The 25,649-nt window shown below is 34.0% G+C and overlaps 2 protein-coding genes across 3 annotated transcripts; both read left to right on the top strand.

The window, feature by feature from the left end:
- The first annotated feature begins 1,109 nt into the window (after window positions 1-1,109).
- LOC116110383 lies at window positions 1,110-24,900 on the top strand. 2 transcript variants are annotated; one of them, XM_031396614.1, is made up of 3 exons: window positions 1,110-1,411; window positions 1,853-1,927; window positions 24,758-24,900. In XM_031396614.1, the coding sequence occupies exons 1-3, from the start codon at window positions 1,145-1,147 to the stop codon at window positions 24,797-24,799; spliced, it is 384 nt and encodes a 127-aa protein (XP_031252474.1). In that variant the 5' UTR covers window positions 1,110-1,144; the 3' UTR covers window positions 24,800-24,900. The 2 variants fall into 2 exon arrangements, with proteins under 2 accessions (XP_031252474.1, XP_031252473.1); XM_031396613.1 differs by lacking the exon at window positions 24,758-24,900 and adding an exon at window positions 3,459-4,136.
- On the top strand, window positions 20,694-23,660 carry LOC116110378. The gene is made up of 2 exons (XM_031396610.1): window positions 20,694-21,063; window positions 22,444-23,660. The coding sequence occupies exons 1-2, from the start codon at window positions 20,719-20,721 to the stop codon at window positions 23,338-23,340; spliced, it is 1,242 nt and encodes a 413-aa protein (XP_031252470.1). The 5' UTR covers window positions 20,694-20,718; the 3' UTR covers window positions 23,341-23,660.
- Window positions 24,901-25,649: the final 749 nt, after the last annotated feature.

Genomic DNA, 25,649 nt, shown 5'->3' with positions numbered 1-25,649 from the left:
TTGTGTTTTGAGGACCTTTTTACCCTTGGAAAAGGTTTAAAATAATTGTTAATTAGATTATAAATATTGACTGAATCCTATTTACATTAACATAATAAAATATTAAAAAAATCAAATTAATTTAAATGAATACTAATTACACTAAAACAAATGAAAAGTAAGAGTAAAGGGTGGCGCACCCACCCCACTCCTGCTAACTACACCCTCATGCACTTCTTTTTATATTAATCTCATTAATTTCCTCCAAATTTCCAAAATAGTTTGTCTCCATTTGAATGATTATATTTATATATACATAAACAAGAGTTAAGTTTTTAGTAACAAATAAAACACTAAAACAAATAATGACCACCAATAAAACAAATGAAAAAAATTATTACTTAATAAAACAAATGAAAAAATTATTACTTAATATTAAATTGAATCCTAATTTCCCTAACCCATGTAGTACACTAGATCTTTAATATTTCATTCAAGAGAAACAAAACCCAGTCGAAGGAAAATATAATGAAGGTAAATTGCTAACTGTTAATTTAATCATTTTCATCTCTTTTAATTTAGATTTATGATATTTCTTTGTTATTGTTGAAAATATACAAATTTCTAATTTTGCGTAAAATTGTTTAAGGGAACATCTGTTTTGACATGATTTATATGATTGAACTTTAGGTAAACTCCAATTTTGAGGAATTGACATTAAGTGGAAAAGACATCATGTCTATGTGGCCAAATCGGTTTCCAGAACATCGATTTTCCAAAGTGAAAGTTGTTAATGTTATTCAAAATGAACCAACAAATATTCCCATTGAAATCCTTAAGAGATTTAACAATCTCCAAAGACTCATATTAAAAGGAAATTCATACCAAGAGTTGTTTTCATGTGGAGAGGGTGAGAAACATATTGGGATGCTCACACATATAAAACAGTTAGAGCTTCGGAGACTTTTCAATTTGAAGCACATGTGGAAACAAGATTCTCATCAGGTCTCAATTCTTCGAAATCTTGAAGAGCTATCAGTGTATCATTGTCACAATTTGATTAATCTAGTGCCATCTTCAGCATCTTTTGACAATCTAATAACTCTGGTTTGTACGGGATTGTGATGGATTGGAAAACTTAGTAACATCCTCAGCAGCCAAAAGTATGGTGCAGCTTGAAAAGATGATTATCGAAGACTGTGAGTTGATGGTTGAAATAGTAGCAAATACAGGAGATGTTGAAAAAGATGAAATTGTTTTTAGTAAATTAAAGTCCCTATCACTTTTTAATTTAGAAAGCCTCAGAAGCTTTTGCTCTGGAAATCACACCTTCAAATTCCCAGCTTTGGAAGAGATGACAGTGAAAAAATGCCCCAAGATGAACACTTTCTCTAGAGGAGTCTTAAACACACCAAAATTGGCCAAAGTGAAGGATGAACGAAATAGAGAAGCAACAGGAACAAAATAATAATAGTTAAACAAAACAAACAGTAAACAAAGAATGTAATACGCGCGATTTACCCTGGTTCACCCAATGTAGGCTACGTCCAGCTGAGTCAATATTATTGCAATATACCTCACCTCTCTCGTTTACAATGAATGAATTGTTCTCACACACATAACAAGAGAAAAGAATGTTTATATACTAGGTTTAAGGGATTAAACCTAGTTTTACAAGAATTCCTATTCCTAAGCCCAACCCAAAAAAGAATTAATAACTTAAAAGGAATCCTACAGCGGTTATACATGGAAAAGCCCAAAACCGCCTACGGGCTCGGGGGCGCTGCCCCCGCGACCCCCGCCCGCTCACCGGGACCCCCAAGTGCGTCTCCGTTACCCATTAATGCTGAAGTAGTCGACAACTCCAACAAAGGAGACTTGGTATGCCGAAGAAAAGCATTGGGAGGGTGACCTTAATACAACTATACATCATCTATTCAAGAAAGCGGTACGTATTCTGTTAACAATTAATTTTTTATTTTCTTTTTCCCTTTTAACATTGGAATACCTGATAAAATAATATTAAATATATATTTCAATGCGATATAGCTTATATTTAATAGCAGAATGAAGGTCATGAGGCTGATGTGTAGTTCAAAATAATATTTTCTCTATAGCTCAATCTTTACTTTCAACGTGTTGTATTCTACCTTTATAGAGTGATCAGAATTCTGAAAATGATTTTGATGAAACACCTGATGTGTTGGTCTATAGTAGGAAGCGTAGGAATGGGTAGTCAAGGATTATTAGTAGTTGGGCAAAAGGGTTCCTAGGCGTGTGAATGTTAAGGAAGAATTAATTATGTGGGACAAGTGGCAATAAGAGGTGTGTGAATGCTAAGCAAGAATTGTGTGGGACAGGTGGCAATAAGAGTATGGTTAACTGGGGAATTCTGTTCTGGATAAGAGTCTGAATGGAATAAAAGGAGATAGGGAGAATTGGGGAGGATATTCAAAAAAGAGAAAGCGGAGAGGTGATTGTTAAGTTTAATTCTTTTGTGTATTTGGTTTGCTAGAATATAAATAGACTTACTGTTACTTTTTGGGTTTGGCTACAGTGTTGTTGTTGTTATTGTTGTGGTTTGATTGAGTATGGGAAGGTATCTATCAGATTCAAGTCAAACTTCGATGCAATCTTCGGAATAAAGCTATATTTTGTAACTGGTTTGTGAGGTATTCTGTAGCTCGTGCTCCTTATGCTAAAGTCAGAGAGTGGAAGGATATTTATTTTCTATCTTCATTGTTCATTCTGCTTTGAAAGTTTTAGAGACGTTATTTTCTTCGCGTATTTGAGGTTGATTTGAACAGTGAAGGTTGTATTTCATTCTGTTGCTTTGCATTGTATTCAATATTTAGAAGTATGAATTATGTGCTTATGGATATGTGAATTTGTGCGTGTCTCAAAATCTGCCAATGTAGTGAACTTCTGGTGTATTATAAATCTATTTCATAAATTTTTGTTCCTCAAAAGCTGGTATAAATCATTCTAAATTCTGCTGTGGTGCTCTGTATTCATGACGTGAGTATGAATTATGTGTCTAAATGAATGAATGTGTGAATTATGAATTTTTGTTACCTTGGAAAATGTGTATTGACAAATCTTTGATGAATGATGACTCTATTTGGTGAAATTGTTATCAAAAGTTGTTATAATCATTCCACTTAATCTTCATCTTTGTACTGATCACACAAACCAATTCAATTGCTTATATCTCATAGCCACCCTATGCTAGACTCATTGTTTTGTTGTAAGCACCATTGTGTTGTCTTTGTTGCAAGTCTCAAGAAATTTCGAAACACACATGAGCTCTTACCCACAAACATATGTAAACAATCAGATTATGAAATGTATCCATGAAAAAAAGAACAATTGTAATCCTAAAATGTTTAGAATAATTAATATTGGCGATGTTTGAATTGTTTCAAGGATTTGGTTGGACTCATTTGAACATTTATTGGTTTGATATCTCTACATTACAGGTAGGTCAAGAACTTCCAGACAGCTCTTCCAAAAGTGCTTGAACTACATATATCTGTCATATCTAGAGCACGCCTGAGGTGAGTTTTTAGTTATTCCACTTGAGATTATCATAAACAGATCAGTGCATTATTAATGTATTAAATGGCTGTAAACAGAGCAGTAAGTCTTACTCATAGCCTGATTTTTAATTGATGATAAATCATGTGAGACATCTATGGGGGAATCAATAAACTCCTGAGCATACAGCAACTACTATATCAGAACTGGTAATTATCTTAACGTGTCACCATAAAACATCATATGGTTATATAGAAATATTTACTCAAATTTTCAATTTTCTTCAATCAAAATACTATCATCAGTTTGCAGTTTAAAGACATCTCTCCACTGATCATGCTTTTTCACTTCCAATACATTTTGCCAAAGATTCAGAACGTTCACAGTATCAAACGCTGATTTAGGTCAAACTTCAAGTAGTAAGGCCTTTATGTAGTTTTTTGAGGCATTGCAGCTCGTGTTCCTCTGCTTTAAGTCAGACAATGAGAGGGCCATCTTTTTTCAACTCCAATGTTCTGCTTTTGGGCTTTCCTTCATTGAGATGTTGCTGGTGTGAAAATGTAACAACGCTTATTTCCATCACTCATCATTTGAATTAGAGCCTTGGAATTTCAAGGTATATGATAACTCTTAAGTAGACAAAAGGTACAAATATATTTAATTTAACAGTATTGTGAAGGTCATTTTCTTGATATATACTACCATCAAGTTTCATGATCATGGAAACATTTTTTTTTATCTTCCAACTTCCTTTTCTTTGCCGAATTATCAACAATTTGTTTTTTTAAAATATAATTTCCTAGCGGTTTCTGTTTTTATTTTAAATGTGTTGTGCTCTATATTTACAGAGTATTCCGAGTTCTGAAAAGGATTTGGGTCAATATTCGACGAAATCTCCTGCATAAGGGCTCATTTGTGTGGCATTGTTGCGGCTCGATTTCACTGTGTTGAGGTCAGAGAAGGGTAGAGCCTTTTGTTTCTATCTTTATTCTTTTGCTTTAGCTTTCCTTCATTGTGAATTGATGCTTTGAAAATGGATACAGAACTTAATGCTTCCTTCACTCATTTGAGGTTGATTTGAACAGTGGAGGTTCTTTCCTATCTGTTGTCAGTATTGTGTACTAACATCACCATACAATTAATAGTTAAGAGCGGCGTGATGGTCATTTAGAGTCGACCTTAGTTTACTACCTTATAACGCCATGATCATGATTTGACGAATTATCATGAATTTAAAATCTCCAGAAAAAGGCTTATTTTCTAAGTGGTTTGTAAGTCATTATGGCTCATGTTCCCCATGCTGAAGTCGGCAATTAGAAGGGTGTTTGTTTCTATCTTGATTGTTCAGCTTTGCTTCTCCTTGATTGTGAATTGCAGCTTCTGAAGTACATGTTTCAGAACTTATTTTCTTGACTCATTTAAGGTTGAATTGAGAACAGTGGAGGTTATTTTTCATTCAGTTTCTGTGCATCGTATACATTACTTTAAAGTATGAATTATGTGCTTATGGATGTCTGAATTTGTGTGTGCCTTGCAATATATATGTTTATGTGATGACTTTCTGGTGTATTATGATGCTATTTGGTGAAATTGGTTTCTGGAAGCTGTTTCCACTTAAATCTTATATTATGTTGTGATGGCACCCAATCTTTTGCTGTAATGCTATAGTTTTGGTGTAACGGACTTCTGGTGTATTATGATGCTATTTTTGTATTATGATGTTTTGTTGTCTTGTTGTTGTCAATGTTTCATGTTTAATTTGTTTGCTCACATCTTGTTATCAAAGCCTAATAGATACAGAAAATATTCACAGGAGAATGCAGATTTAGTTTGGAAAACAATGGTGTAGATCTGTGTAAAATCTGCACCTGCGACTCACAAATTAAGGATTGAAGGGGGAAAGATCAGATGCTCTGAGAATCACACCTTGAAATTCCCTGATTGTAGTACATAGTGGTGAAAAAATGCCCCAGGATGAGCACACGAAAGTTTACCAGAGTAAAGCAGATCTATTTTGTCAATGAAGAGTATTGGGAAGGTGACCTCAACACAACTGTACAACATCTTCACAAGAAAGAGGTAAGTACTTAGTTAAAAATTACTTTTCTTTGGATCCTCCTATTCCCCCTAGCATTTGAAATAGGACAGTAGTCCATTATCATGACCGCATCTTAATCTTATATTTGTTTTATATCATGCCTTATCTCTATTTGAGTTAATAACTCTTTAAGAATACAAAAGCTACATTTAGAGGCCATTCTAATGTAGTAGCATAAAGGTCATTTAGAGGTCACAATAAAACTTCATGATCATGGAAACATTTTCTTTTTCTTTGATAAACTATCACCAATTTATTGCTCAAAATAACATTTCCCTATAGCGTCTGCGTTCACTTTATACCTGTTGTCTTCTATATTTACAGAATATCAAGAGTTCTGGAAAAAGTCAGGTCAAACTTTGATGCAGTCTCCGGATTAAGGCCTCTTATCTAAATGGTTTGTGAGGTATTATGGCCCTTGGTTGATTTGAACAGTGGAGGTTGTTTTTCATTTAGTTGCTGTGTATTTTATTGATGACTTAATTAAGTGTGAATTTGTGGGTGCCTTAATGTGTCTATGTAATTAACTTCTATTGTATTACGATGCTAGTTGATGAAATTGTCTTTTCAAAAGTAGTCTCTGTTGTTGTCAAAAGCTCTATATTTACTGAAGCAAGTCCTCTTTTATTTATAGTTTGTGTTCCGTTTGCTGAAGTCAGAGTGTAGAAGGGCCTTTTGTTTCCATCTTGGTTTTTCTGCTTCAGCTTTACCTTATATGTGAATTGCTGCTATAGAATTGTAATAGAAATTAAGGCTGTCTTTACTCATTTGAGAATGATTTCAGCTGCAGTGGAGGCTCTTTTTCAATCTGTTGTTGTGGATTGTATTTATTAGTTGCATATGAATTATTTGCCGATGGATTTGTGTATACTTGGAATATGCATTTGTGCTAATTATACAGAGTAATAAAATTGTATGGTTTTAATAGCTTTAAATTTATTATGATCTAAACAATCATTGACAAATTATCATCGTCATGGCTACTCAAATCATCAAATGTTAATAATATATATGGACATGTAAATGTAAAGAAAGAAGAAGAAGCAGGAGAAGCAAAACTATGGCTGATTTAAGGATCTTGTGGATCCTGGGCTGGGGGATTTTTTCAAGATACGATCTTCTCCTCATGGAGGGGCAGAGGGGCTGTGCTAGGAGGAGACTTGAGAGGGTAGATGTTGTGGTTATTGTCTTATTGAGGATGTAAATTATGTTGTGGATGCTCGGTGTTTTGTCTTGCTGTTGTGGTTTGGGCTTGTGGTTGTGGGACAGTAATGGATGCTGGACCATCCGCCCAAGTGATGGTTTGGGCAACTCTCAAAAGGAAAATGATCTGATTAGCTGGATTAATGGTTTGGCCCGAATGAAGTGGACTTTGTTATTTTTGTATAGTTTTTGAGCTTTTTTAGCTTAGTGTTTGGAAAGGTCTAGTTAGGCTAGTTAGTTAGGCCTAGTGTCTCTTGGCCTTTGTTGAGCTGAATTCTTGGGCATGTTCAAGTTGTTCTCTTGGCCTTAGGGGAGCTTCCCTGGTGTTTGTATTTTTTATTCTTTATATTCAATTTCAGGATTTGTCCAAAAAAAACACTACAGTATTACCCAATTAATTAAGATAAAGCAATTGACTCTGTGACAAGAAGAATGACTTCATAGGAACAGGTAATTATCTGTATAGAAAAAGGGGTAAATTCTTTTAGGAAACTGATGAAATTCTTTTAGGAATCCTTGTTTAGAACAAACATCAACTGGCCTACATGTAGAATAAATGCTAAAAATAATTAAATTTAAAAAAAATAAACCATGCTTTCTCAAAATTAAAAATTTCTGCTGATTGCATGCTAAAGCCTTACATCTGTGCATGACTACAAGTAATTGTAGAAGATGTCGCATGCATGAATATACCCAATAGGAAACATTACCCCAGTCCTCCATTCGATGTCGCACCTTGATATGCTTTGCAGAAGACAATAATACCAATTCAATTTCTATTATATTCAAATAAATCAGTTTTAATCAAAACATAAATAGCAAAATTTATATAAATATTATATTTACCAAGCATGAGGACATGATGTTACGTAACTACTTACAAATTGTCAGATTAAAAATCTATCAACCGGGGTGAATTAATGTATATTGATAGAGACCTTTTGTGGTGGTCACACAGTTAGCAACGACATGATCGTTGAAATCTTCACCGTTAGCGGCGACACGATCGGTAGAAGCCTTTCAAGTTGGTGGCAATCCGATTGCCTGGAGCTTATTGCACTAGCAACGGGCTTATCGCGTTGGTGGCTCAATCGACTCTAGCAGCCGTGCAATGGTCGTGTGTTTAGAACCAATAGCAGTAGTTGGCAACTATCGAGATAGGTTATTAGGTTATGTGTTTTAGGGTTTGAGAGATTTCTGTTTAGCTTTTTTTTTTTTTTAATTTTATATTTTTGGTTTGATTATGATGCAAAATTTTAATTGCATTTTTATATCTATTATGACTAGCATTGAAGCCGTTAAGATAAAAATTTCTTTAGCTCATCATCCTTATGGCTACTCAAATCATCAAATGTAAACTGTATATTAATAATGTAGATGGACAACTGATATCCAAACACGTTAATGTAAAGAAAGAAGAAGCAGGAGAAGCAAAATTTAAAACTGAAGAACAGAAGAACTAAGCTTGTGTTTTAAAAGGAAGTTAGTTGATGGTTAACAATGTGTTAACAGAAGATGGGTATAAGCCTATAAGGTGTCTTGAATTAATGGAATGAGTAGATTCGTTTGGTTCCATTAGTTATCTTAAATAAAATGATGCGTTCAACATCAAAACACAATGCTTAAGCTATTAAGATCGATTAAGCTTGCTTCTTTGGTTGTAAAATCTAAATGGTTTAAGCTTCTGGGTTTGTAGTGGACGCGCTAAAAATTGTTGTATAAAAGCTTAGATCACGTCAGTTTGGTAGATCTCTAATAACCGCCTCATTGTTGTATAAAAGCTCATTTTGGTTCTTAAAGAGAATATCTTATTGAAGTTTGGTCATTTTCTCTCAAACTCTTTGTATTTTCTTGCATTTCCTCGCACTTTCTTGACTTAGTAAAATTACTCTATCAAAATTTATCATGGTATCAATGTCACAGACTAACGTCATGGCCTATTTCTCAATTTTATCAAATATGTTTGAGAAGACTCCCAGGTAAAACTGCAGAAAAGGGTTCCAATTCTAGTGATCAAATGAAAAATTAGTGTATGACTTCGGTATGCAACAGTTTAATAAATAACCAAGTTAATTTTGTCATTATAAGGGAGAGCGTTGATCAAGGGGAGCATCGATTAGGGGGAGTTTGGAAATGACTATTTTATTGAATATATGTGCACTCACTCTTTTCCCTTGACTAGGTTTTGTCTTATTGGTTTCCTTGACAAAGTTTTTTACAAGGCATTATTAAGTATGTCTAACACCACTTTACTTTTTATCATAAAATTGTATTTCTTTAATTTTTCTCCCATTGGGATTTTCTTAAGGTTAAATGCAATTATCTAGAAGTGATGGAAATCTAAAAGGGAGTGTTATAAATGGTGGCTTATCCACCACATTCCACATGTAATGAAGAACATGAGTCAACATGTGTAGTTAACACATGCTTTAGTCTGGCATGCTCCTATTGGGTTTTGAGGAGAGTGATAAATGCCTATAAATTCAGCCCATTTTCATTCTATGTATACAACACAATTGACAGAAAAGAGTTCATAAAAACTTCTAATTTCAGCCCTCTTTATTTTGTTGATTACTTTCAATCCTTCTTAGTATAGTTTCTTCCAATAACACCACTAAATAATCACATATTTAAATCTATTATTTTTTAGTTGGATCCCTTATATAATATTCAAATACATTATTTTTAATCAATTTAAATCTTATCTAAATTGCTTTTAAAATTATATGTACTCATTTAAACGTGAGAGACACAATATTAATATCTAAGATATAGATCCCTCAGCTTTTAAATAAGTACACATAATTTTAAAAGGGACTTCGGTAAGATTTAAATTGATTAAAAAAAAAAAAATAGATNAATCATAGCTCTGAAATTACCCTTGTGCCCGTCATTTCAAATTTCAAATTCAACAGCATTACAACAAGAGGCTAAGTCTTAGGTACGTTGGGTGAAGCTATGGTCTAGTGACAAAGCTCAGATAATCTTAGCAACCTATGTGCGAGTTAAATTGGAACGAAGGAATTCGATCTGAGTGACCAATCAAGCAACTTCAGTCTTTGAAGCTCGACACGACCTCCGAACACTAAGCGGCAGATATTGTGTGTGTTTTGGCCAGAAAGCTTGTAGCTCTCAGGAGCTCGCAAAGATGTAGCTTGACCCAAAGTGAGCTCGATCCAAGAACAAGCTCAACCTAGAATCAGGTCGACCCAGAGTAAGCTCGATCCAAAAGGAGCTCATCACAGCAACCAATCCTAATAGCTGGTTAACAAAATCATATATAAGCTTCAATCTCTGATATTTCGAGAGAGATAAGATCAACACCACTAGTAGCGTAATCTTAGCTTAATCACGAAGATCACGGAATTACAAATCAACTCTAATCACAATCTCGAACTTATCTCTCTTTCCTTTTATCATAACCTATATAAATACCCCCTCAAACGATGAGGGAGGGGTTAGCAAATATTTCTAGGCAATTATATTTTTTTTAAGCTCTCAAAAATCAAATAAGAAAAACAGTGGACGTAAGCTTAAGTTCTAACTTGCCGAACCACTTTAAAATTGTTTGTGTTTTTCACATTACTGCACTTTTTACATTATCATTGCTTATTTTAATTAATCACGCACAACAGTTTCGATTCCATCACGATCAATCGGATTTCTCTGGTTAGTGTGATTTTTTGTAACAACGGTAGTGCTGCACATTAATACAATCTATATTGTCCATACTTTGAGTCGAACAATTTTATTTTGAAATTTTAATAGCTATGGCGAAAACGTTTGCTAAAAAATATCAAATTTTAATATTTAAATATGAATTGATTAGTACAAACACAAATGCTTCAACAAATATATAAGGAATCTCAATTGCCGCCTACAAAATCAAGTAACACACATATCATAAGATAATTTTAGCAATGTTTTTTACAAATATAATTAGTTGTGAAGATTATTATACCTGCGCAAATGCATAAGCCCATGGCGAGTGCATCCCTGCAAATTTTTCTCGATACATAACAGTCCGCACTGTCTCAACATATGATATAACCGTTGAGCAATTATTAATACCTACAAATATCACAGCAACATATAATGCACCAAATATATTGAACAAACTCTGCTCGTCATCCCTAGTAGATTGAGAGGGAAAACCAAAAAAATGAAAATCAGATACCGGGCAAACACAGACAGTTTCTTGAGGGATAACATGTATATTAGAAGTACCAATTAAACTTACAATTTTCTTCCTTCATTCCAAAAGAGCGCACCAAAAACAAAAGATGCTATCATAACGTATACGATTCGGTGCAAATTGTATGAAGGTTTTCTCCAATAAGACAAGTACTGTTTCCATAGGCAATTCTTGAATTGCCCCCAAAAGTTTTGGGAGAAGCACGTTGGAAAATGCAGATCTCTTGAATCAGGAAGCGGAGTACTAGAATCCCTTACAGCCTCTTTGTTATTCCTACAGAAGATTAATTTGATATGAAGTGCAGTATTAAACTTAGCACACAACCACATTTGAAATCATTGAAAGTGAACTTACCCATTTAGAACAGAATCTTTGTATATTTCGGAAAAAGGAGAAGTGAGTTCTAATATCCATGTTGCTGGATTGTAATTATCCTTAATCTTCAGTACTCCAGTGATACTCTGTTTGAAAAAGTTGTTTTGTCAAAGGTACAAGAAGCAACAAGAAAATTTAGGAGGAAATGCACATTATCGAACAAGTACATTCATAGAAAACTAGCCTGGAAATATTCTATAAGCTTGCTTGAATGCCTTCCCNGACACTTACACTAAAATCTACTGGCAAAGAAGAAGAAGGAAGGGGAGGGAAGAAGAAAGAGAAAAGGAGACACGAGAAAGAGTAAGAGGAAGATTAGAAAAAAGAAAAGAGGAGATGAAGAGAAAGAGAAGAGGAGAGAAAAATTACAGTAGACGAAGAAGAAAGAGGGAGAAGAAAAAGAGAGAGAAGAAAGAAGAAGAAATTGACAGGGAGTGATGGGGAGAGAGAAAAAAAAAAAGAGAGAAAGAATTGATGGGGAGTGATCATTCCCAGATACAGGAGAAATTATCTTATTGAGTAATTCGGTGGATGGCAATGACATGAAATCTATGGCCATAGTGGGATTGAGTTGTAGCTCAATCCAATCTATTATGGTCGTTGGTCCAATAACCAAATGCCGAGATATCAAGGATATCCGAAGTTATGTGCCTCGGCCTTGATGAGATAATAGATGATAAAATGATTGAATTGCACGGTAACCATATCGTTGATAAGTAGCGGTTTCATTGAATCTGAATCTATCGGGTGGCTATGATGCTTGGGTAGAGGCCAATCTTGGTCTTTTAGAGTGGGACGATTGATTGATTGTCAATCGCGATACTATTCACTATTGATATGATGAGGAGCCTTCGGGTCGCACACATAGAAGACAGATTAAGAACATAATTCATGAGAGGGGTATTTTCATCATTTATGATGAAAGGGCATTTTGGTAATCTCACAGTGCAATTAAATTTGCTGAGGTTGTTGCCTGAATTTAATTTCATATGGAAATTAAATTAGTGAGATTATGTGTGTGTGTGTGTGTGTATTTGAATTCAAATATAATGGATATTATCAAATATTAATATTGATAATATGAAATTCAAATTTGGTTTTTAAATTTGAATTTAAATATGATGGATATTATCAAATATTAATATTGATAATATGAAATTCAAATTTGGTTTTTAAATTTGAATTTAAATATAATGGGTATTATCTAATGTTAATATTTATCATTAATATTGATAATATGAAATTCAAATTTTAGTTTTTAAATTTGAATTGAAATGCCATGTTTGGGTTGCAAGGGGAATCTATTCCTTTGTGGAATAAGTTGTTTGCCATTCCACGTCAGAATAGATGGCTATTCCAAGTCGGAATAGGATTTTAGTGTGCACTATTTAAGTGCAACTAAAAATTAAATTATTAAGTGATTTTTGAGTTACAAAATTGAAACCCTAGCCACCTCTCTCTCTCTCTCTCTCAAAAACGTCATTTCCCTATTGTGAGAAAAGAATTTTTCTCTCAAAGAAAAATTCTACAGAAAATTGTTCCTAGAGTTGAGTGATTTTCCTAGTATAGAAATCTCTCAATCACGGTATTCTTGTCTTTGTGTGGATACCGGGAGTGCACTTTTACTTTGCAGTGGTGCGAATCTAACATCAAATCGAAGGAGCCTCCAACGTTGGTATGATATATTATATTTGGTTTGATGCTTTTATATTAAATAATATAATCAACGTAAAGATCATGGGTTAGTGTTAGCGAATCTTAACAAATTTTTAATTTTCGCTGCCTTCAAGAGATTCGTTAACCTACAAAGGACACAACACACACATATGATGAAGAATGCTTGCTTTATTGCTTATGTATGAATTAAAGGAATGATTGCTTTAAGTTGTTGAAATTTCATGGGATGAGATACTCCTTATGCTTTTTCTTTCAAAGGTTAAGAAATGAATTGAGTGCTATCTAATTAGATTTGTATGACTTGCTTCCTTAAATATTGTGAAATTTTGTGAAATTTTGTGATTGATTTCATGATTATTTTTGTCTTATTATTTTTTTTTTTTTTCAAAATTGAATAACTGTTTAAGATATGCTGCCTTTGTGTCAATGTCGCCACCTTGAGAGTCAGTGTTATGACATGCTTGATTCACTATGCTCACATAAGCTCTGACGGTCACCACACACTACTCAATTGGTTCAGATTGTTCAAATGATTCTTGTGTGCTCACTTTGACACTTGTGTCACCACATGATTGCTGAATTTTTTTATTATTTCAAATTTGTGTTCTGTGTGCCCACACCTCAAGTGATGTCTTCACCCTGAACTTGTTTTTGCTGGTGTTCTCACATTGAGTTGCGATGTGCCCACCTTGTCTTTAAGTGACTACTCAAAGTAAAACCCTAATTTTCTCTAGGGTTTTTCTATATAAGGTTGCCACATCATGTTTTTCTTTACCTTGAACCAAAATTGTGCCGCTCAAACACTTTCCTCTCAAATTCCTTTCAATTTTCTTCTTGTTGAATCTAACGAGTGTTGATTTCTTGACCAATGGAGCACCAATAATCATGCATTGTCGACATACGCCAAACCGTAAAATCCAAGAAGAGATCGAGAGAAGGTCAGACCTCTCAAGCAGTTGAAGGTGCGCACTCAATGTCCTCCAGTGAGAACACTCCCACAAACACGCAATCGGTGTCAAGCTCTCCAAGTGGTACTTCGTCGTCCTCTGATGTGTAACCAACCAAGAGGAAGAGACTCATAAAAAACTCCCCTGCCAAATCCAAAGGGAAAAAGAAGCAATCTGAGGCTTTTAAAGGAAAGAAGAAAATGAAAGCTACTCCTCAATTTGAGGAATGTTGGTAAATGCCAAACTTTTAGCTCTCCTTTATCTGAGTCAACGTTTAAGAAAAAACATTGTTCATAGACCCATTGTGTGTGAATCTAATGTCAAATTGTTTGACTTTCCTGATATTGCGTATATTATGAATGAGAGGCATTGAGGAAGGTCTGTTGAAAATCCCATCTCCCATTGCCAAGCCTTTGTGCAAGAATTTTATGCAAATTTTAGGAAAGATCTTGATCAGGTTAGTTTGCATAAAAATCAAGTTTGTGTTAGAGGTGTTAGAGGTACTTTGATGGAATTCACTCTTACTATGATTAGGACTCATCTTAGATTACCTGCTATGGAAAACCCTGATGATTTGTCTATTAATCCTGATAGTTTAAATGAGATGGCTAAAGAACTCATTGGTGGGTTTGTGACCACATGGCTATCATGTGGCTACCTTGCTACCAATGTACTTCTCCAAGTGATTGATTTTAGCGTGCTAGCCGCTGCTTCATTTTGTATAGTGATAAAACTTTCTCTTCTCTTTCTTAATGTTCCAACCCCCCTACCATAGATGTCCCATCATCCTCTCATGTTGCTCCTGCCAAATCTAACACTTGGCAATCCAAGATTCTTGATTTTTTGCAGGGTATTGAAAATAATATTTATGATCTTCACCCCACCTTGAATGCTCGAGTGGATTCCTTAGAAGAATTGGTGAAGAATACAAGGGCTGCTGTTCAAGGTAATGGTCATAATGATGTTGCAAATGATGGCCCTACAGATGATCAAAATGTTGTTGAGGCTAATAAAGAACAAGAGCAACCGTAGATTGATCCCGTTGGTGTCTCTGATGCTACTGCTGTTGATGGTATTGTCCTTGAAAATGAAGAAGAACTCCATCTTAATGCTACTCATATCGTTGATCTTGGGGTTGATCAACATGACATTAAGGAAGAAACTCTAGTTGATGTTCCTGCTACTGACACTCAAATTGAATACATTCCTTCAACAGACATTCATGTTCAAGATGTTCATTCTGGTGAGACAACCCCTGTTGTGCCTGTTCCCTTTATGATCTTGAGCCAACTGAGTCAAATCAATTGCAAGCTTCTGCTTCCTCAAGAAATCGTGGAAAAACAACTGCTGTGAAGAAGCTTCCCACAAGGAGATCAAACAGACATAAGGGTGTTTAAAGGCAAACATTATGAACAAAGTGGAGGAGTAAATTGCTGAGTTTTAGTTGTTCTTGCTCATTCTTGTCTCTGTTGTTGCTGTTTTTGCTTGGATGATGAAATTGATGGTGTGATGACATGCTATTGATGTGATCACCTTGAGAAGAGAACTATTGGAAGGTTTTTTAAATTTCTCTTGCTATTTTCTCCTTTGCTTATTTAGTTGAACTGTGATCTAATCAGTTTATGTTTCTTGCACTTTATTTTTGCTTTTATTAATTGATTTTTTTTATTTTTTTAATTTTTTCATGCATATTTGAATCTTGTTTGGCTCTAATTTTGTGAATTGAACTAGCCCATTTAGTCCTAATTGTTTATCTCTTGTATGTGATTTAGTGCATTTGTTTAGGGGGAGTTTACATATTGAGAAGGAGTTTTTCAGTCATGATTTTGATTCTTATGAGATTTGATTCTTGTTGGATTTTTAATTTCTTGTCTCCTGTTATTTGATTGAAGTTGTGTTGAGACAATTATGTTGGTGAAAATATTGTGCTTTGTTCATAAGTTTGATAAAGTGGGAGATTTTAAGTATTTTGTCAACACTAGTGTTAGTGTGGGGACTTCTTTTTGTTTCATGCACAATCATTTTCAGTTTCATCTCTAGTGTCATGATGCTCTGTTGATGTGACCACGCTCAATTATTTATGTTTTCATTCATGTCGTGCGGGCACATCAGAGTTTGTGTGATGACACTCATCAGCTAGATATTTTCACAACATATATTGCTATCTTTGTTCATTGATGTGATTTTATTCTTTGCTAAGATATGTGTTTGTGGTCCATGTACACTTGTCATTTATTCATTAGGTGTACTGAAATATTCGTTTTGCCTTGACCATGGTCCCCAACAAAGTTTGTGGGAACTTTCCTAAAAAGGAAAAACCAAAAAGCAACTTGTTGGCTGCTTTGTCCCCCAGCTTTATACACCTATGTTCTATATATTCTCTATGTCAATGCGCTTTAATTAGAGAGGCTTGAAGATACCTTTGTATCATCTCTGAATATATGATAGGGTTCTTTTGTTTTGAACTAAGTTTCTCTATGCTTTGGTAGGCTTCAATTACCTTCTTAACTCTCTTTTGTTTGAGTTGTTTTCTGGAATGTGGTTCCATGATTGCTGCTTAGACGTGTTCAAGCTGTTGAAGCTAAAGTGCTTTTTCGGTGTTGAACATTGAGAGGAGCTCAAGAGTGACCAGGTGATCTTGTGGATTGAAGCTAGCTATGGTGGCTTGCTGCTTAGACGTGTTCAAGCTGTTGAAGCTAAAGTGCTTTTTCGGTGTTGAACATTGAGAGGAGCTCAAGAGTGACCAGGTGATCTTGTGGATTGAAGCTAGCTATGGTGGCTTGATGTTCAACCCTAAGAGTGAAGATTGATGTGTTGCCTAAACAGGGGATGTTTTGCAATTGATACTTGTCTTTAGCTTCGTATTTGAACACATAAGTATCTCATAGTGGATTTGCTTCTTCTAGACTTGGTCCTATGGATGTAAGCAAGTTGTCAAACCATGTAAAAATGAGTTGTGTTCTTTATTTTATGTTAGGGATGACTTACTTAGTTGATTGTCTTTTAAACAACTCAGTAAGCACAAAGTGATCAAGTAAACCCATTCCGCTTAAGTTTTAACAACTTGGTAATGTTTTAAAACTTTCAAGGTGCGTTTGGTTTAGGGAATGTTTTATTGTTGAAAATGTAGGATTACCAGTGAGATAGATTACCTTGAAGATTATGGGAGAATGTTATATCAATATATTTGGTTAGATTAATGGGTATAAATAATTAAGATGTTTGGTTAGGAAGAATAAAATATTATCGACAAAAGCTTTTACTGAATTGCCCTTTCTTTTTAATATCATTATAATATTATTATTATATAAATAAATTACTTTTAACCCCCTATATTTGAGAATTTAACTAAAACACCCAACAACAAAGTATAAATTTTAACAAATATCCCCAACCACCCAAGACCATAACCGGCCACCACTACCGGCTGTTGGAGGCAGTCACCGAAACGACATACGACCAGTGAGATTTGGCCAATCATGCACCGTTTTGGCTGTTTCCAGCCAGATCGAAGGCCGAAACAGCTAGATCACCGTGGATCTGGCCGGAAATGGCCAAATCCATGCCAATTTGATTGTTTCCAACCAAATTGTTCTAGTCATTTTTTGCCAGATCCACGACGATCTGGTCGTTTTTGGCCTTCGATATGGCCCAAAATAGCCAAATTGGCACACAGTCAACCACATCCCGCCGATCGTGCATCGATCTGACGACTATTGCTGGTGGCTGACGGTGGTAGCTGGCAGTTGGTAGTGATCTTTGGTGGCTGGGGATATTTTGTTAACTTTTATACTTTTTGTGGCTGGGGTGTTTTAGCTAAATTCTCAAATGTTGGGGGTCTAGGTAATTGTTATTTGGTAGACATTTAAGGGCAATTTAGTCCAAAATGGCTTTTATTTATGGGAAAATTTGGTTAAAAAAAAAAAGCCCAGTAAAAAAAGATTAACACCCCTGGACTAGGTAATCTGATAGCCCCCAAAATGACCAACAGTATTCACTATTGGGAATGAAACATTCCCGTAATTTTATATTACTGTCAAACCAAACAAAGGAATGTCTGGAATCAAAAATATATAATAGGAGTTATCTGCCCACAACCCTAACAAAACACAGCCTCAGGGGTGATGACACCAATGACGTTGAATTTTTTTTAGCCTTTGCGGTTAAATAAGAGGACAGTGATAATGTGTCCTCAAACAATTCATGTGATGTCTACAAATGGTAACAGAAGGCTTATGACAAGATGTATAAGTCATGGTTTAAAGCTATCAAGAAAATTAAATCTCTTGAATCCGAAAAATCCTCTTTGATAGAAGATAAGATATTTTTTAATGATAAAATGAAAGTCTTATTTTATGATTTGTTCAACAATGAGCTTTTGCTAAGTCAAGCTTTAAATAAACTAAATAAGGCCAAAGCCATTATTGAAAGGTTAAATGAAGGTTCATACAAGCTTGATGAAGTTCTTGGCCAAGGGAAAATTTTTGGTGATAAATTGAGTTTGAGTTTTTCTCCTGGTGCAAGCACATCCAAGCCTGGTGTGACCACATTCGTCAAAGCTTTTAAATCATTTCCAAAAATTGTTGCTACCCCTTGTGATCCATCCTTAAAGGTAAAATATTTCACTCCATTCTGTCATTTTTGTCAAAAGAAATGTCACATCAGACCTAAATGCTTTAAACTCATTTCCTACTTAAAAAAATGTCTTGGAAATTATGATTTTCTTTCTCAATAGTCACCACATCGATCTTTCATGTCATCACACCAAAAGGGTGTTTTTAAATCAGAAAAGTGTGGAGACCCAAGTTAAGTGCTAATTGCCTTGTTACTCATACATGAATGCTTGCATTTTAGGATGACCAATGGTACTTTGACAATGGTTGTTCGAGACACATGATAGGTAACAAAGCATTATTAACTAATCTTGAACTTATGGAAGTCGGCCATGCTACCTATGGTGATGGCAAAAGAGGTAAGATTCTTAGAAAATGCTCAATAGTCATTCCTGGCTTCTTAATGCTAAATGATGTGTTTTATATATACAATAGAACCTCTTTATAGTGATACTCTATATAGGAATAACTTCTATGTAGTCATAAAAAGTTCTGGTCTCAACTTGGGCCAGTTATAAATAAGAATAAATTTCACATTGTAATAAGTTATAATTTTTCTAGGTCTCATCTTAAAAAACTTGCCTCTACATAGTAATAATTATATGTATATTGCAAAAAATATATACTATGTTACATTAAAAGTTTAAGATGAAATAAAATGTTTATCTAAAGTTGTCTGGGACCATAATTTATGCTTTAAAATTGTTACCATATCTTTTATCTTGTGGGTACGTAATAAGCTGTCAGTATGGACACTTTCTTGTTGAAGCCAAAATAATTCTAGCTCTCAAGCATGTTTAGAGCTTTTTGGCATGAAATTTTTGGTATTTCCATACTATCATCCTCAGGATTATCTTCTTCCTCTTCTTGTCTAATTCAAGTAATGATTTCTTCTTCAGTTAAAACATACACGACTTGTTGCTCATTTGGATAATTAAGGAAGACATTGCTACCCATTTGATTAGGGTAGTGAAGTTGTCGAATCTAATCACTCAATTTTACAATGACTCTTTGATATTCATTTCCGTACTATCCTAATACTACTAAAACAATGAATTGAAATCCTAATACTACTAAAACATAAATTATAAAATAAGAAATCAAAACAATAATTCTTGTAACTACACCTCTATTAAATTATAACCTCCTTATAGTAATAAATTTAATTGGTCCCAACATTATGACTANTTGTAAGGTCTAAATTTGAATGGTAGAAATGCAAAGATAACAAGAAAGTAAATAAAGTTAGGAAAAAGGGTTATGGAAGAAAATAAATTTGAAAAAGAAAAAAGGGTTAAAAGCAAAAAAAATTGTAGGGGTTGAATTGAAGCAGAAGCATGCCAAAGATATAAATGAACGCACTTCCCCAATAGATTCTGCAGGCGTGAGAGCAAAGGCTGGCGCACCCACCCCACTCTTGCTAACTACACCCTCATGCACTTCTTTTTATATTAATTTGCTTCAATTATATATTTAAAACCATATCACTCCTCCAAATTTCCAAAATATTTNTGGGTGTTGATTTGATTTTGTTTGATTGATTTGTAGATTTACCCCAATTTGGAGGAATTGGAATTGGTATTAAGAGCAGACAACATGATGACATGGCAGTGTTTACTTCCAAAAGACTTCTCTTGCAAATGTACTGTTGAGATCGAAGGTGATAAATCAACAAATATTCCACTTGGCATCCTTCAGAGATCTTTTGATTTGGAAAAACTCGTACTACGTTCTAGTTCATACAAAGAAATATTCTCATATGGATGGGACGATAGACATACGGGAACACTGATGCAGATAAAAAGTTTAGAGTTGAATGGTCTTTATAATCTAAAGAAGATATGGAGAAAAGACTCTAAAGTGGACTCTGTTATTCAAAATCTTGAAGTTCTAAAAGTAGAACACTGTCACGAATTGAGATGTATGCTGCCACCCCTAGCATCTTTTGCAAATCTTACAGTTTTGATCATAGGTTTTTGCATGAAATTGAGTTGTATGTTGCCATCCTCAGCATCTTTTGCAAATCTTACAGTTTTGAGCATAAATGTTTGCCCGGGATTGGCAAAATTATTCACACCCTCAATAGCCAAAAGGATGGTGCAATTGAGGGAAGTAAACATTGCGTTCTGTGATGTGTTGATAGAAGTGGTATCAAATGAGGAAGATGAAGGAGTAGAAGATGGAATTGTTTTTAACAAATTAAAGTTGTTGTCACTTTGCTATTTAAGAAGTCTCGCATGTTTTTGCTATGGGAATTTCACTTTCAAATTCCCAGCTTTGGAAGAATTAATTGTGAAAGATTGCCCCAACATGAAGACTTTCTCTAAAGGAGATACAAGTGCACCATGTTTACAAAAAGTAAAGAACTACGAGGAGGACACGGAAGGATATTGGAAGAGTGATCTTAATACAACTATACAACAATTATACAAAAGAGAGGTACAACAACTATACAAAAGAGAGGTACGTGTCTTGTTAAGAATTATTTATCTCTAAATTTCTTATTTCCATTCATACTCAATGAAATCTTGACAATATGATTCCAAAAGATATTTAGTTAGAAACAAATATTAAGTTTCAAAATATATATATATAAAACATAAATGCATAAATTTAAGAATATAAAAAGTTCAACTTTTAAAAGGAAAACTAATTCAAATATAAATATTTTTTGAAAATAGTACATATCAAAATGTAGAGGGCTATATCAATTTCGTGGGGTTGCTCCCGGTGGTTGGCCCAGCTTGATGCTTATTGGACTTTAAAAATTTGATTCATCTTCAAATGGGAAACTTACCTTTACTTCTTTTGATTCATTCTGGTGTACAATTACAATTTTAATAATATATTATAAATGATTATGAACATTTATGTAAGAATTAAATATTAAAAAACATTTTTAGTAATTTTCTTTAAGGCTAAACTTGTCAAAAAAATGTTATTCAAAAGTCGGGATCCTAATAAACTGGGTGCGGCTAAAATTACTTCCCTATCTTTTTAGCTCCCAAATTTTAGCACATTAATTAGTCCAAAGTTTTACCATTTTGTGTTTTAAGGACCTTTTTACCCTTGAAAAAGGTTTAAAATAATTGTTAATTAGATTATAAATATTGACTGAATCCTATTTACATTAACATAATAAAATATAAAAAAAAAATCAAATTAATTTAATTGAATCCTAATTACACTAAAACAAATGAAAAGTGAGAGTAAAGGCTAGCGCACCCACCCCGCTCCTGCTAACTATACCCTCATGCACTTCTTTTTATATTAATTTCATTAATTTGCTTAAATTATATATTTAAAACCATATCACTCCTCCAAATTTCCAAAATAGTTTGTCTCCATTCGAATGATTATATTTATATATACATAAAACAGGAGTTAAGTTTTGAGCTTTACACATGTCAATGTTGTCGCCTCCTCTTGTAACCACAAGCTGTTATCCCAATGATCCCCAAACTCAATTGTAACAAATAAAACACTAAAACAAATAATGACCACGAATAAAACAAATGAAAAAAATTATTACTTAATAAAACAAATGAAAAAAGTATTACTCAATATTAAAGTGAATCCTAATTTCCCTAACCCATGTAGTACACTAGATCTTTAATATTTCATTCAAGAGAAACAAAACCCAGTCGAAGGAAAATATAATGAAGGTAAATTGCTAACTGTTAATTTTATCATTTTCATCTCTTTTAATTTAGATTTATGATTTCTTTGTTATTGTTGAAAATATACAAATTTCTAATTTTGAGTAAAATTGTTTAAAGGAACATCTATTTTGACATGATTTATATGATTGAACTTTAGGTAAACTCCAATTTTGGGAAATTGACATTAAGTGGAAAAGACATCATGTCTATGTGGCCAAATCAGTTTCCAGAACATCGGTTTTCTAAAGTGAAAGTTGTTAATGTTATTCAAAATGAACCAACAAATATTCCCATTGAAATCCTTCAGAGATTTAACAATCTTCAAAAACTCATATTAAAGGGAAATTCATACCAAGAGTTGTTTTCATGTGGAGAGGGTGAGAAACATATTGGGATGCTCATACATATAAAACAGTTAGAGCTTCGGGGACTTTTCAATTTGAAACACATGTGGAAACAAGATTCTCATCAGGTCTCAATTCTTCGAAATCTTGAAAAGTTGTCAGTGTATCATTGTCACAATTTGATTAATCTAGTGCCATCTTCAGCATCTTTTGACAATCTAATAACTTTGGATGTACGGAATTGTGATGGATTGGAAAACTTAGTAACATCCTCAATGGCCAAAAGTATGGTGAACCTTGAAAAGATGTACATAAGCTATTGTGAGGCGATGGTTGAAATAGTAGCAAATACAGGAGATGTTGAAAAAGATGAAATTGTTTTCAGTAAATTAAAGTACCTATCACTTTCGAGATTAGAAAGTCTTAAAAGCTTTTGTTCTGGAAATCACACCTTCAAATTCCCAGCTTTGAAAGACATGATGGTGAATGAATGCCCCAAGATGAACACTTTCTCCAGAGGACTCTTAAGCACACCAAATTTGCACGGACTGAGGGAGCGTGAGGACGATGGCAGTGGCGATGACAGTGACGATGACGTTGAATGGCATTGGGAGGGTGACCTTAATACAACCATACAACATCTATTCAAGGAAGCGGTACGTATTCTTTTATCAATTAACTTTGTTATGTATTTCAATCATTACTGCTAGGACACTAGTTTCATTTTTGTTTAATAATGCATATCTCTGCTGGGTTAATAACTCTTTATTATACAAAAGCTACGATATAACTTATATATAATAGCAGAATGAAGGTCATGAGTGGAAGATTTGCTGTTCAAAATAACATTTTCTCGATAGCTCAATCTTTATTTTCAATGTGTTGTATTCTATCTTTATAGAATGATCAGAGTTCTAAAAAAGATTCTGATGAAACACCTGATGTGTTGGTCTATAGTAAGAAACATAGGAATGGGTAGTAGAGGATTATTAGTAGTTGGGCAAAAGGGTCCTAGGCGTGTGAATGTTAAGGAAGAATTAATTATGTGGGACAGGTGGCAATAAGAGTGTGGCTAACTGAGGAATTCTGTTGTGGAGAGAGTCTGAATGGGATAAAAAGGAGACAGGGAGAATTGGGGGCGATATTCAGAAAAGAAAAAGGTGGAGAGGTGATTGCTAAATTTAATTCTTATGTGTATTTGGTTTGCTAGAATATAAATAGACTTGACTTTTATTTTATGGGTTTGGCTACTGTTTGTTGATATTTTTCTGGGTTGAGTCTGAGTGTTGTTGCTGTTATTGTTGTGGTTTGATTGAGTATTGGAAGATATCTATCAGATTCAGGTCAAACTTCGATGCAATCTCCGGAATAAAGCTTTATTTTCTAACTGGTTTGAGAGGTATTATGTAGCTCGTGTTCCTTATGCTGAAGTCAGAGAGTGGAAGGATACTTATTTTCTATCTTCATTGTTCATTCTGCTTTGAAAGTTTTAGAGAAGTTATTTTCTTCACATATTTGAGGTTGATTTGAACAGTGAAGGTTGTATTTCATTCTGTTGCTTTTCATTGTATGCAATACTTAGAAGTATGAATTATGTGCCTATGGATATGTGAATTTTTGCGTGTCTCAGAATCTGCCAATGTAGTGAACTTCTGGTGTACTATAAATCTATTTCATGAATTTTTGTTCCTCAACAGCTGGTATAAATCATTCAAAACTTCTGTTGGTAAATGTGTATTGACAAATCTTTGATGTATGATAATTCTACTTGGTGAAATTGTCATCAAAAGTTGCTATAATCATTCCACTTATTCTTCATTTTTGTACTGAATACACAAACCAATTCAATTGCTTATATCTCATAGCCCTCCTATGCTAGACTCATTTGTCTTGTTGTAATCACCATTGTGTTGTCTTTGTTACAAGTCTAAATAAATTTGAAAACACACATGAGTTGTTACCCACAAACATTTGTAAACAATCAAATTATGAAATGTAGCTATGAAAAAGTGAACAATTGTAATCCTAAAATGCATATAATAATTAATATTGACGATGTTTGAATTGTTTCAAGGATTTGGGTAGACTCATTTGAACATTGATTGGTTTGATATCTCTACATTATAGGTAGCTCAGGAACTTCCAGGCAGCTCTTCCAAAAGTGCTTGAACTACATATATCTGTCATGTCCAGAGCACGCCTAAGGTGAGTTTTTAGTTAATGTATTTTACCTTTACTTGCCATTCCTCTTGAGATTATCATAAACAGATCAATGCATTATTAACTAATGATAAATCATGTGAGACATCTATGAGGGAATCAATAAACTCATGAGCATAAAGCAGCTACTATATTACAACTGGTAATTATCTTAACGCATCACCATAAAACGTCATATGATTATATATAAATTTACTCAAATTTTTTATTTTCTTCAATCAAAATACTATCATCAGTTTGTAGTTCAAAAACATTTCTCCACTGATCATGCTTTCACTTCCAATATATTTTGCCAATGCTTCAGAATGTTCATAGTTTCAAACGCTGATTTAGGTCAAACTTCAAGTATAACTCCACTGCTTTAAGTCAGACAATGAGAGGGCCATCTTTTTTCATCGTCAATGCTCTGATTTTGTTCTTTCCTTCATTGTGATATTGCTGTTGTGAAAATGTAACAACGCTTATATCTCCATCACTCATCATTTGAATTGGAGCACTGGAATTTCAGGGGTATATATTTTCTTTTTTTATTCCAACTACCTTTTCTTTGCTGAACTATCAACAATTTGCTTTTTAAAATATCATTTCCCTGCAGTTTCTGTTTTTACTTTGAATGTGTTGTGCTCTATATTTACAGAGTATTCAAAGTTTTCAAAAGGTTTTGGGTCAAACTTCTACGAAATCTATGGGATAAGGGTTCTTTTGTGGGGCATTATTGCAGCTCGAGTTCCCTGTGTTGATGTCAGAGAAGGGTGGAGCCTTTTGTTTCTATCTTTATTCTTTTGCTTTAGCTTTCCTT

The sequence above is a fragment of the Pistacia vera genome, unplaced genomic scaffold (assembly GCF_008641045.1).
Source record: "Pistacia vera cultivar Batoury unplaced genomic scaffold, PisVer_v2 Contig601, whole genome shotgun sequence".
In the NCBI taxonomy this organism is placed as follows: domain Eukaryota; kingdom Viridiplantae; phylum Streptophyta; class Magnoliopsida; order Sapindales; family Anacardiaceae; genus Pistacia; species Pistacia vera.
This window is presented reverse-complemented; position numbering and strand designations above follow the sequence as displayed.

Coding starts and splice junctions, on each gene's coding strand:
- LOC116110378 (XM_031396610.1), top strand. CDS start 20,719: ATGGTGCAATTGAGGGAAGTAAACATTGCGTTCTGTGATGTGTTGATA. Junction 21,064..22,443: donor AACAATTATACAAAAGAGAG/GTACAACAACTA, acceptor ATTGAACTTTAG/GTAAACTCCAATTTTGGGAA.
- LOC116110383 (XM_031396614.1), top strand. CDS start 1,145: ATGGTGCAGCTTGAAAAGATGATTATCGAAGACTGTGAGTTGATGGTT. Junction 1,412..1,852: donor CAAAATTGGCCAAAGTGAAG/GATGAACGAAAT, acceptor ACTCCAACAAAG/GAGACTTGGTATGCCGAAGA. Junction 1,928..24,757: donor ATCATCTATTCAAGAAAGCG/GTACGTATTCTG, acceptor TCTACATTATAG/GTAGCTCAGGAACTTCCAGG.